This window comes from Trichoderma ghanense (assembly GCF_004382785.1).
Source record: "Trichoderma ghanense strain CCMA-1212 chromosome Unknown scaffold_17, whole genome shotgun sequence".
Taxonomy (NCBI): Eukaryota; Fungi; Ascomycota; class Sordariomycetes; order Hypocreales; family Hypocreaceae; genus Trichoderma; species Trichoderma ghanense.
The window spans coordinates 486,382-499,340 of NW_027395680.1; the positions used below are offsets into that span (position 1 = coordinate 486,382).

A 12,959-nucleotide genomic window follows, 5' to 3' on the forward strand; every position below is an offset into this window, starting at 1 on the left:
GGGGGGGGGGGGGGGGGGTTCTGCCCTTGGAGGACCAAGGCCGAGCAGCCGCGTGATTCGCGCAAACTTTAGGAGGGGCACCTCAGCGCTGTCCGCTTTCAGTCTCCCGCCTGTGGAGACGCTGGGGGGCGGTCGCATTTGCCGCCCATAGGCCCGGAGCCAGGCGCTACAATCCCTGTGAGGCCTCGGTGGTTAGGGCAGCTTTGGGGCATCTCTGCCGCCTGGCTGTCCTGGGCTGCCTCGATATTACATGTCGGGTACCATGCCCTTGGCCGGACGATGAGGCTGGTGACGACGAGCAGCATCACAAAGATGGGAGACTTGGAGGCGATGTGACATGGGAAGTTGGTGGACGAAGGAGGTGTAGTACTACTGAGGCATCGCGGAGTGCAAGTGTCGGCGTCAACAAAGACATCAGTCTGGGAACCAAGCATCTATCCTGTCAACTCAATATCAAGGCGGCATCACCATTGTGCCAAGCAAGTCTCTTTGTTCATGATTCATTTGAACGTGTAATAGGCCACTGGTGCATCTTTGCCAATACCAAAACAGTTATCCGTTCGCCGTGCCATGCCCTGCCGAAAGCCACAGGTTTTCCACAAACTAATCCGATGCCTCGTAATTCGTACCGAGTCCCTCCAACGTACAGAGGATTATCTAACCCCTCTCCCTTGTCCTGCGGCTCTCCTCTTGTCTTCGTCGTCGTCGACAGCATCGTGACAATGTACATATTCTCCAATACAATACTCTTACAAACAGCCACACTTCGTCGCAAAGAAGACAGATCATGCTCTTCTCGAAACCATGCCACGCGGCTCGAGCGCTCATCTGCCCAGACAAATCCATTGTCCAGCACTGCTCTAGCCAGCGTTGGTAGCATCGAGTCTCATATCGTCCTCGGAGGTGGTAATCCTAAACGTGAGTGGTCGGATCAACAGGAGGGAGGTCGGGTACGCCGTCACTCTCCCACTCCCATGCCAGCAGGCTCCAGTTGAGCTCTCGTCGCCAGAAAAGACCCAATCCTCGTCCACCTCCATCAGGACGATCATCTGAGCTCAGGCCGCCCGATCGAGGCATATGCTTGCAGAATATTGCTTTTCCCATGCGGGAGTGGAGCACGCCCATGGAGCATGCCACACATGGCTCATGAGTAGTATAGAGCTCCAGTCCGTGACAGAGGTATCCGTCTTTGTTTGGGTGCTCTTGCTTGAAGCATTCCCTTTCCAGCTCAATCAAGGGTGCGTCCTGGAAGGCATCGTACGCCAGATTGGCGTGTTCCATTGGCTGTTCGGTAGCCGATCGCTCATATCGGACAAGCTTCTGGGCCACCATACTAATAGCACGCAGGACGCAGTGCGACATTGGGTTGTTGGCGAAGCTCATGCCGTCTTCGTGATGGTATCGGGCATCTCCAGCAAGTCCAACAAGCTCTGTGCCGGTCTCTCCTCGCTGAACAATCACGGCTCCCATGGCCTCTCCGATCCCTGCTTCTTTGGCTTGAAGGGCGACGCGGTGGGCCAGCGCCATCCAGATGGCCGTGTCGTACTTGATATCGTCGGTGCCGCGAGCCACCATGCCTGGGTGCGGTCCCAGAGGATTGTTCTTGCGATAAACAGTGGGCCAGAACTGTGAAGACCACATGGCGGCCTGGACTTGGGACGTCGGTGCTAGCAGAGGGACTGGAATCATACTGATGAAGGGTTCGTTTTCGATTCCTTCCACGCTAGACAGCAGCTCGACCAGGTCCTCTTTCGAAAAGTCTTTGGCTTCTCCCACGATGATGTAAATCCACGTCGATTTCGCAGTGTGGATCTGCCGTCCCGTTGGGGTGTCATTCATCAACTGCGTCTTGAGATGCGCAGGAAGATCCGATGGCTTTGCGCATCTGCGTAGGTGTGGTAAGGTATTAGCGTTACCGTCGGGACACATGTCGCGCAGGAGACTGAGAAGTGGTTAGCGCTCGGTACATGGCAGGCACAGCATCGGGAAAGGCCTACGTGATAACATCGTTGGCAGATTTTGTAGGGGCTCTGGTGATGTACGCCTGCACAATGGTGTGGTCTTGGCGGACTTCTTGGGTGGTTTTCAAGGGAATGAGGACGCCTCGAGGCAAGTCCTGAGCTCTGAGGTCATCGATCAAGGGGTTCGGCGATGCACCTCTGAATTGACGGGGTTCTTTGATGTCAAGCTCCATCCCAGCGTCGCCGTTTCCGGAATCGTAATAATCAACCTCGACAGCCATGATGCTCCGTAGTGTCTGGAGTTATGCCCGTCAAGAACGAGAAAACAATTCTCTGGGTGGAAGGCTTCAAATAGAGGGCTGAGATCAGCTGTAGAAATCTTTCTTCGAACAAAGAGAGGGAAGAAGCTTCGAAACACCAAGTAAACAGCTCTCCTATCTTCGCATTCCGGGCGCTTCAGTAGTGGTATGGTGAGGGAGGTAGATGATGAGGAGAGCCTTGGGTGACTGTTGATGCGATTTGAGAAAGGACACAATTGCCTGGGTGCGTTACTGGGGAGATCGTTTTGGCAAGCCGATGCAGAAGAAGTAACTGAGAGCCGATCGCCAACGCGGTTGTTGCTTGCGAATTCTGACCGCTTTGGAGTCGAAGGAGAAACAGGCGGAAGGCGCCAGCAAGTCTATCATGAAAAGGTGGCTACTGCTCTGGAAGAAGTTAATCTCATTCGCCTTCCTAGGTGGCGGCTGGCGTTCGTTTGGTTGCCAGGAGAGGCGACAGTAGAGATGACGGGTAAAGGCCCAAAAGCTCCTACAGTCGGGGTAAGGTTGCCCTGAGAGTACCTTTTAACCCGGACTCTAAAGAGCTACTGTCCTAGGCTGAAAAGTGGGATCGTGAAGTCGGATGAGCTCGCTTGCCGCCTGGGGGTTCTTGTGGACGAGGGAAGCTCGCTGGGGACTTTGTTAGAAAGATGTCAACACACGATTTTTCCTTCTTTGATGGCTTTGAGAGGGCGGGACTTGGAGGGTGATTTGCATGGCGGTACTAACAACAAAGCGCTACCGGGCTCGAGATACAACCAGGCTTTACCAGAGGAGCGTTTGATGCCGCACGTTGGGAATTCGATGGCTGGAGTTGTTTGATATTTGAATCGTTGAACATTTCAGGTGAGAAGCCGATGAAGATTGCGGGTAGTTGAAGAAAAGTGGGGATTCGCGAGGAATGGAAGGCGCTGGTTGGCCATGGGATCGGCAGGTACAGAGGCTCCACCAAAAAGTTCACTTGCATCTCAGAAAAAAAGTCACAAAAAGTTTTGCATGACTGTGAGTGTGAGAGACAATGAATGTGCAGTCAACACTGCCAGCATGAGTGGTAGAACACACGCCTGGAAATATTCCATTGCTTACCTCGTGTATGGAGAAATGTAGCGGGAAGAGGGAAAGAAGAAGAGGAGGGACAAGTTGTATCCACCTAAATGTACCTATCTGCTTGATGGGCTGCGACTGCCGGAGGTGGTTCCTGCCAAACGACAAGCTGCCTCACCTAAGGTACCTAGGTAGACAGAGGCATTCCCATCTTCCATCACATCCTCCTGTTAGAACACCGAAGAATGGATGGCAGATTCAGCGCCTTACTCGCCCATGTTTGCGTTTGCAGAGCATCTTCGTCATGGCTGATATTGCTCTCCTATTCACAGATGGTCATACTGCTTCTCTCTGAACCCCTCGCCTACCGTTCTGCTTCACATCAGCGCAGAGGATCGGCTGCGACTTCAATAGCCGCACCCATAATTTCCAGCATTTACTCCTCCTCAGGCTCGATGGCGCTTCGAAACAATGTTCAATATCGGCCGACGCCACCAGTGCTGCATGCCACGCTTCTCGGAGCTCGCGTCCCCTGTCAGCCTTGTACCGATCGTCTCGCTCGTCTGTGATTTCAACGCAGGAACGACGACGGCCTCGCGGAGGTTGAGGCTACTATTACTAGCTGGCGTCGGCCCCCCACGCCTGGAGGAACAGGAGGTTCCAACCTGGAGAGGCTGGCCCCCATTTTGCATCTTGCCAATATGCGCTTGTCACAGGAATTTCTTATCCGCCCCCGTTCCCATTCACGGATCACGGATGCTCTTGATCGCTGTCGCTCCCCATCCTCTGTGCGAGGAGTTCGCGGGGTATGATGGGGTAAGCGAGGATACGAACATTTTTGTACGGGCAGGTCCATGCATGTACGACTTCGAGTCAACGAGCGACTCTTACATTACCTGGCAAAGGTACCTATTTACAGTCAAGTAGGCGCCGAATAAGAGGGAAGCTACAAGTCAGCGTCAGCATTGGGGAGAAAAGAGAGCAAACTGATGCAACGTGTACTAGCAGTTCTGTGGTTCAGCGAGCCCACCGAGATCGTTTGGCTTGAAGATCAGGGTCTTGGGCTTATTTTTATTACGCGGCGCGTCTGGCGCTTGGTGCGGATTTCACGAGCCATTTCAGTTGCTCGCTCCTGGTACCAAATACTCCGGGGACTCTCCATGCCCTCGAAGTCCGAAACGCCCTCATGCACTAATATGACTTGTTACAGCTCATTATTCCAGCTTGTCAGCCATTCCATTTGGGGAACTTTGTGAAGCTTCCTCTTAACAAGGATCATCCATGGCTCAGCACACCAGCCGGACCGGAAACCCCGAGCACAGCTACGGCAGCTTGGCATCTAATTTCTTGCCGAAGGCTGCGACACTGTACATATGGCATACGGATCGCAAGCATGAGAACTACAGGTACGGGTATGCTTTCAATAAGGCCTCGAAGAGCACCGCTTCTGGCTGCGAGGCCGTACATTGGTTGGTGCGACTGACTGACAGGCTGATGCTACGGTAGCTGCCGACACCGAGAAAATCAAGCCTTCGGCGTGAGGCTCATCTTTGACATACGATGGAGCACGAGACTTCGACCTGGCTCAGTCAGATTGGGCAAACCCTGGAAACACGGCAGATGCTCCGCATGAGCCGCCTGCGTTGACGAAGGGGGCCGTAACCGCCGGATCCTGCTGGATTGATCAACGCAACATACAAGCAGGAGCAGGAGCAGAAGCACGAGCACAATCCATCACCACATTCGGCTGTTTCTCTCTCGCGGGCGCCTTTCATCAGCGTGACACATGATTATGCGCTGTCGAGAGCAGCATGGCGTAGCGGTTTGATCTGAGCAAGCACGACAGCGCAACATGGGGGCTGGAATGGCTAGCATTTCCGGCCTGACACGACAGCGCAGCGGTGCTGTCATATCTCGTTGCCATCAAGATGCCCACGTTGTCTCATGACTGGCAAAGGCAGATCCCTTCCAGCACTGCATTGTCATTGGACGAGGACCTAAAGGGGGCTGCCGCCGGATGCTGAGGCAGACAGGCAGCTACGAAAAGAGACCTGCCAAGAAATGGTCAGATATGCGATATGCCTCTCCTTGGTCCGTCGTCCTTGGAGGAGCGACAATGTCTTGGGTACTGCCATGGCGTGAAACCATCTGACAAACAGCTGGTGATGAATGGGGTGGAAAGGGGGCGCGTAAGTCAAGCATACGCAGCCATGTCTCTGACCAGTCTCCCTTCATCTGCGCTGTTCCCGTGTTTGGGACGGTCTGTGCTACGGGGTCTCACGTTAATCTCAACGACCTTAGGTTTGTTGAGGCCGCTTCATGTCTCAGCCGCGGCTTGGCCTGTACTGTACGAGTACGGTTCAGGTTCAGCGCAGCCACGTACTCGTATGTGCTCGAGATTACGAAGACACTGGCACGACTGGATCCATGCATCGGGGCGAGATGAGAGAGTGCGCGCTACGGATTCAATAGCACCTTGAGCACCGCTGCAGCGTGAAGCCCCTGTAAACGCCAGCGGCTTCACCACGACAAGCACTAAGACGTCAAGGCATGTTGGTCATCGCACCAAGTCAGTGCATGGGCGGCGTTCCGGTACTTTTATGGAGCAGTGCCCCGTTGATGGGCATGATGTTGCTCGCAGCAGATTTGCTGGCCCCCTGGTCTTGAATGACGTCGGCCGGCTGCCAGCGATGCCGCGCTGCAAGTCTGTCAAAAAAGCAGGCTTCACGTTTCCCTTACCCTTTCCCACGCTTGCAGGACGAGACGGCTAGTTACAGAATGGAGAGCAAAGGGAGGAGGCGAAGCAGCCATTGATGGCCGGAGAGTGTTGAGCGTTGGCAAGCGAGGCCGAGCAAGGCTGCGCGGCCCCTGTTGGCACAACTGATATGGAGGGCAGGTACATGTTACGGTACAGGTCGCATCCGACATCCATCATCAACTCTAGCTTTGTGACAAGCGAAAATTAGTTGTTTATCAGATGTTCGTCTCGGCAGCATGCAGGTGAATTCCACGCATTACGACAGAGCTCCCAGCAATATTACGCGAAGAGGAAGGGTAATGGCCCGCCTGCCAATCACGGTGCCCGATTTGCATCAGAGCGCCCTATGTACTGCAAGCTGGGCACTGATCCGTGATGTCCGATGCGTCTTCTCCGTACAAGTACATACAGTATGCGAAGAGAGACGGTCCGCTATCGGCGGGATCAGGAGTGAGGGAGCCTTGCGTCGACAAAGATACATTGACGGCTGTGAGACATGGCCGTTCCAAATGGTCCTACAAGTACTGGACTACGAACATATCCAAGGTAGTACTTCGTACCAAGCGCGAAACACAAAATACTTATCTATACGCAGCAATGGATGAGGCTCGGGTTGTGCCCTACAGGGTGGGCAAAAAGAGCACGATGAGATTGCGGCCAACGGCTTGCCAAGCTGCCTTTGTGCCTGTGGCGGCCGAGGGGCGGCCGTGGATTTGCTAGAAGATGAGCCTGGGCTGGGAGGAGTGAGAACGACAACTACAGCTACATCCAGGACCCGTGGGGGACGTCGGCGGCGATTGGCCCAAAGTATTTCAAACCAGTTAGACGAGGGTTGGACAGGGAAATTAGCACGTGGAGAGCACAGAGGTCGGCGTGAGCTGGTGAGTTGGGACGAGATATGCACACCCTCCCGGAGATGCTCTTGGACACCCTCTCGGTGCTCCAATGGAACGGCAAAGTTCCTTGGAGATGCCTTTGGGGAAGACTCTGCTTTGGCCGCTGTCGTTTACTTGCTGAGCGTTGAATGGGAGGGAAATCGAGGGGTGGCGAAGTCGAGGACGTGAGGCTGGAGAGGGTGAAGGGGATCATCGCTGGGCCGTGATGTTCATCCAACGCCATCATCCTGCCGCGAGCTGCATCATCTCCACGGCTTTGGTCTCTCACGAGCCCACGTCGGTGAGCGCAAATTACGTAGTGCAAGGCTTCGGCAGCATCATGGGCCGCTCCATCACGCCGGCTGTGGCGGTTGACGACACGGACACGGGGACAGCCAGTACGAGTCTTCCGACATGTACGCAGTCAAGGTACACGCTACGAGTATTACCTACTCTGTGCCTCGAGCAGATGATGGGCTGGACAGCTGAGCAGCACCGGCACTGGAGCTCCCGGCGACGTGCATGGCGGCTTGCGGGTGGTGGTTGCGCACGGCATGCTGCTATTAATGAAAATCGCGGGGATGGAGAGAGATCCAAGGCAGCACTACAGCGATCCTCTGAAGGGATGGACTGGGGGGGCGGCACGAGAGGCTGAAGAGGGATGAGACATTGGCGTGAGGGTGTGTGAGTGCGAGTGTGTGTATCTCGAGAAGTTGGGGGAACGAGGAATTGCAAACGACGAGCCGCGGAGCGCGCCAAGCACCGGCAGAATGCTTGCCAAAGGCCAATGACAGAAACGAAGCCGAAATGCAGCTCATCACCAAACCAACCAGCGACAGGTCGCAACCTGTGATACGTCTTCCAGAGCACGATACAGTACGAGGAGGACGAGGCCGAGGACTTGAGCGGCGGAGATTTGGGGAACTACAAGCCACCCCCCCGGGCGTCTGACAAGCGAGGCCGGCCGTCTCTCGGCGCGAGTCCGATTAGCACCAGCCTACAGGGACACGGGGCACGAAGGGCTCTTTTCCTCACACTCTTTGGTGCTGAACTGGACGTTTTCTGCTGCCTTTTTGGAGGCACGCTCTTCTGCTTGGAGCCGTCCATGCCGATGCATGAAGCGAGCCAGCTTGTCTGCATGCTACGGATCTTGCAACTACAGTACGATATTCTTGCTAGGTAGGTCCATGCCTTACATGCTGATGTGGGTAGGACAGGTGGTGCTACCTAGTCCTACTCACATGTAACTTGCTTGGCCCTCAGAAGGACACGCCGCCGCCCACTTGGCAATGCTGGCTCTCTGGCTGGCTGGAGCAGGAAGAGGAGGAGAGGAGGAACTTGTCTGTCCGATGTAGAAACGAGTACAGTACGAAGTCATACAGGCAGAGCAAAGGTGGGCTGGTCGGCCTGCCTGTTGAAGAGCGAGGTGGTGCATTCCGACCACCATCCATGCTACTGTATGTCTGTAGCACCGCTGAGTCGTTGCATGTGCATGCGAATATGGAGGAGCCCGTTGTTTGTTGGATTCGATGACCGCGTGAAGGTGGTTTCTGTGTATAAAGCCCTGCTTCTCCATGTGGGAGCTACGTTTCTTGGAGTTCTGGCATCTACAAGTACACCATTTTTTCGCGCTTCTTCCTTCCTTTCCATTGTCTTTCTGCGTATTGTAGATAAGACGTCTGTTTGCCACAGAGCCGCTGCAATCAATCCCTTGCCTCTCGGTGTCTGTCTTTCGATATCAAGTTGAACTTGTCGGCCATCTTACCTTGCAGCACTTGCTCAAAGTCGCCCCTTTCAGCGAGGCTCAGCGAGGTAGATTCCACCGCTGCTATTCGTTCCTTTGCACCAATCCACGCCGTCGCTATCGATTGATCCGTCCAGGCACGGAAAGCCATCTCCGACGACAGCGGCGCAAGTCACCTCACCTTGGCTGAAGCTCGAGACGAGACGTGGACGGCCTCGTATCAGTGCTGACCGCTGAGCCTCCTCCCATCGAGTCATCAAAGCAACACCTCATAAGGTACACCGAAGCCTCCCTTCTGCTTCCTGGCGGCCATGTAGCAGGTTTCTGGACGCACGTTGGCTGCGGCGCACAACCTGATCAATCACCTGCCCTGATGTTATTGTGGGCTGCGGTGCTGTAGTTTTGGTGTCGTTTGTCGAACATGAGCGCGAGACATGATGCCCTATTATGGAGCCCAGCTTATCTCTCTCGGCCAATTTTTTTCCTACTATTACCTTGTGTTTCCATTTCCATGCAGTCGAGGTGCCGGCATGATGCTAACGAGATTCCATTACGAACACGCAGGGCTCTGGCGATTCTTCTGCCGTTTTTATCACCCGCTGGACGCACTTGTTTCTTTTCCTTTCGCTTCGTCCAATTCTCGCAACGGCCATATATTACGACATCTCGCTCCTCCCACACACACTCTCCTGTCTAGTGCGAGACCAGCGGCTTACTACAGCACATTCTTGTGTCTTCCATTTCCAAGCACGAGTTCTTTTTCTGCTGCGCCAAATCGGGAAGCGATCCCCTCGCACCGGACTCGACCACAATCGCAGTGCCAACCCTGATCAGCCCTCCACGCGCAAGTACCGCTACTTGTGACTGCGTGCTTGTACCTCCCTTTTGGACCTTTATCGCGCGCCGAAAGCCCAGAAAGCCTCAGCGGCCCAAGTACCGGTACCTTGCCGCCGCGCCAGGCACTCACACCTCCAGCAGCCTGCGACCCCCAAAAGCCCTGCCCTGTGCGAGCCTCTGCTGCTCCCTGGAAGCGACCNTCTTGATGGCCTATTTCATGGACCTTACTCGAGAGGACATTACCGACATGGACGTGCCTCTGGGCATGCTCTATTCCATAGAACCCAAGCCATATGGAATTGCCTTCCACGCCTATCGCTACAACGAAGCACACCTCCTCCCAGCCCAGCGCTTCCAGCCCACTCATCCAGCCCACGAGCCGGTTTCGCAGGGCCGCACACGGTGCTTGCATCTGATTGGCCGCGCCACATGCTGCAGGCCCTTTATTTCCCTGCGAGTGCCTCCCCGTTTGCGTCAAACCGCAGCCTCGACGTCGGCCTTGATCGTGCCCTTGACATTGAACCTGATCCTGCACCTCGACGTCTCCAGATGCCTTCCGCAGTGTTGTTTCGAAGAGAAGGTGTGTAACTTGATGTTCTTGCAATCCCTTCGTCGTCATTTCCAGCGCACGAGCCGAATCTCATTGTTTCTTTTTCTGTCATCTCACTTTCTCGTCAACTTTAATTGACTTTTTTTTTTTTTAAACTTTTTGGGGCGACCTCATCCCTCACCTTTTTTCTCGTTAAATTTCGTTCCTTTTCCCACCCCTCCAACTCTGCAACCCACCTCCCACCTCCCACCTCCAAGCCTCGTCATCATATTTTTCTTTCATTCAATCTTTTGCGCGCCTCAGAGTTTGTTACGCCTCAGAGCTCATTACCCAACACTTTGAGACCCGAGCCCCAAGAGCTACTGTATAAAGGGAACATCTCTGCTTACTCGTCCTCTCTCTTCTCGCCCTCTACAGACGCCGGACGCCGCCTCGCAAAGCAATCGGCCCTCGCGAAACTGGTCATGAACAACCAGCTGCTTTCGTCGCCGCCGTCTCCTCCCTCAACCTCTCCCTCGACGACCTCGCCCACGTCTCCCGACCTGGAGCACCATCCTCAGAACCTGGCCGTGCTGCCGCCCGCGGGCAAGGATGCTGCCGGCTCTCTGGCGCCCGTCGCATCGGTTGCCAACGCTGTGCGCATGATGAACGACTTGACGGACACGCCGCCGTACTCGCGGAGCGTCACGTCGACGGCGCCCAGCTCGCCTCGAATGTGAGTGTTGAGCAAGATTCCTCCTGCTTCGTTGTGGTGGTTTCCCGCAGTTCCCGGCGATTGCGGCGGGGTTCGCTACTCTTGACGTTGTGTATTCTCACTTTGGTTGCCACCATGAAGCATCCCCAGTTCCTCATTGAGACCGTCAACTAACCAGCTGGCACACAATTAGTCCTCCTCAGAGACAGAACTCCGGCAGCCAAACCCCTCGAGTGCGACCGCATGCGACGACGCTCAACATCCCGGGCATGACCCGATCCAAGGTGTCGCCCGACGGACGGATTCCCCAGCGCGATGTGGCCGCCAAGCTCGTCATTGTCATGGTCGGCTTGCCTGCGCGCGGAAAATCATACATCACCAAGAAGCTCCAGCGTTACCTGACTTGGCAGCAGCATGAATCGCGCATCTTCAACGTGGGCAACCGGCGACGTAAGACGGCCGGTCGCCGGGTGTCCGTTCATCCCAAGCTGGCTCCTGAACACTACTCCCTTGACCCCCCAGTCCAAGCCGCTGAGATCCTGCTCAATGGTGCGCCCGCTCCTCGAGACGAGCCTACTGAGCTCGACCTGAACCGGACCGAGTCGCAGCAAGAGGCGGACCAATCCGCTAAGTTCTTTGACCCCAAGAACGAAAAGGCCGCGGCCTTGAGAGAGCAGGTGGCGATGGAGACTTTGGACGAACTACTAGACTACCTCTTGAACCAAGGTGGCGCTGTCGGCATCCTCGATGCCACCAACAGCACAATCAAGCGCAGGCAGCATATCGTGGATCACATCAAGCAGAGAGAATCCAAGCTCGGCATCTTGTTCATCGAGAGCATCTGCAGAGATCCCGACTTGCTCGAAGCAAATATGCGATTGAAGCTCTCTGGCCCAGATTACCGGGATAAGGACCCTGTTAAATCATTGGAGGACTTCAAGGCTCGAGTGGCCGCATATGCCAGCGCCTACGAACCCCTCGGAGACTACGAGGAAGAGCACGATATGCAATATATTCAGGTGTGTCTGCTCATATCGTGCAAGCAAATTTGGCTAATCCCATCAGTTCGCTAACACCCTCCTCTAGATGATTGACGTTGGCCGCAAGTTGATTCAGCACAGACTCAAGGGCTTCCTAAGCGGTGGCCTCAGCACCTACCTTTCCAGCTTCAATCTCTCCCCCCGGCAAATCTGGATTACTCGCCACGGCCAGAGCGTCGACAACGAGCTGGGCAGATTGGGCGGTGACTCTCCTCTTACCGAGCGAGGCCACTGCTATGCCCAGGCTCTTCACCGATTCATCACGCACAAGCGAAAGGAGTGGATCATGGAGCAGAAGAGCAAGTTGGCGCAGGCGTCATTCCCTCCTCTGCCCGGCGACAACACTCCGCCCTACCCGGACATGTACAGCGACCTGGACGAGAAGAACTTCTGCGTCTGGACGTCGATGCTGCGGCGCAGCGTGGAGACGGCCGAATACTTTGACGTCGACGATGACTATGACGTCAAGAACTGGGAGATGCTCAACGAGCTCAACTCTGGCCAATTCGAGGGCATGACGTACGAAGAGATTGCAGCCAAGTACCCCGAAGAGTTTAAGAAGCGGGCCCAAGACAAGCTCAACTACATCTACCCGGGCGTCGGCGGTGAGGGCTATCTCCAGGTTATTAGCCGCCTCCGCGACATGGTGCGCGAGATTGAACGCATCACAGACCATGTTCTGATCATTGGACACCGGTCCGTCTGCCGGGTCTTGATGGCCTATTTCATGGACCTTACTCGAGAGGACATTACCGACATGGACGTGCCTCTGGGCATGCTCTATTCCATAGAACCCAAGCCATATGGAATTGCCTTCCACGCCTATCGCTACAACGAAGCACAGAGCTGGTTTGATGAGCTGCCCAACTACAAGCCCCAGAAGGCTACTCGAGGCAGCGTCTAACGTCCCGGTTCCTCACCACTTTTCCTCTTTCCTTTGCTTCTACTATTATGTTTTTGACTCCCGATTTCTCAACTCGAAGATATCCGCCGGGATAAGCAGGCCAGGCAATGAATTAGCTGTAACAACAATAATTTTTTTTTTTTTTTTTTTTTTTTTTTGGCGTTTGGACGATACGCGCGCAAGCGTCGCGACGGTTTATGGTGAAGGGGGGGGGGGGGGGGGGCTTGGGGGGGGG

At 55.0% G+C, this 12,959-nt stretch overlaps 2 protein-coding genes across 2 annotated transcripts; one reads left to right on the forward strand and one right to left on the reverse strand.

The window, feature by feature from the left end:
• Nucleotides 1–912: 912 nt before the first annotated feature.
• Nucleotides 913–2,242, reverse strand: CCMA1212_009604 (tRNA-specific adenosine deaminase subunit tad3; the record flags this gene model as incomplete). Its single annotated transcript, XM_073706680.1, has 2 exons — nt 913–1,942; nt 1,998–2,242. 2 exons carry the CDS (start codon nt 2,240–2,242, stop codon nt 913–915), a joined length of 1,275 nt encoding a protein of 424 aa, XP_073554828.1.
• Nucleotides 2,243–9,783: 7,541 nt separating this feature from the next.
• Nucleotides 9,784–12,724, forward strand: CCMA1212_009605 (6-phosphofructo-2-kinase 1; the record flags this gene model as incomplete). The annotated part of the gene is made up of 5 exons (XM_073706681.1): nt 9,784–9,789; nt 9,826–10,116; nt 10,407–10,801; nt 10,974–11,799; nt 11,867–12,724. 5 exons carry the CDS (start codon nt 9,784–9,786, stop codon nt 12,722–12,724), a joined length of 2,376 nt encoding a protein of 791 aa, XP_073554827.1.
• Nucleotides 12,725–12,959: the final 235 nt, after the last annotated feature.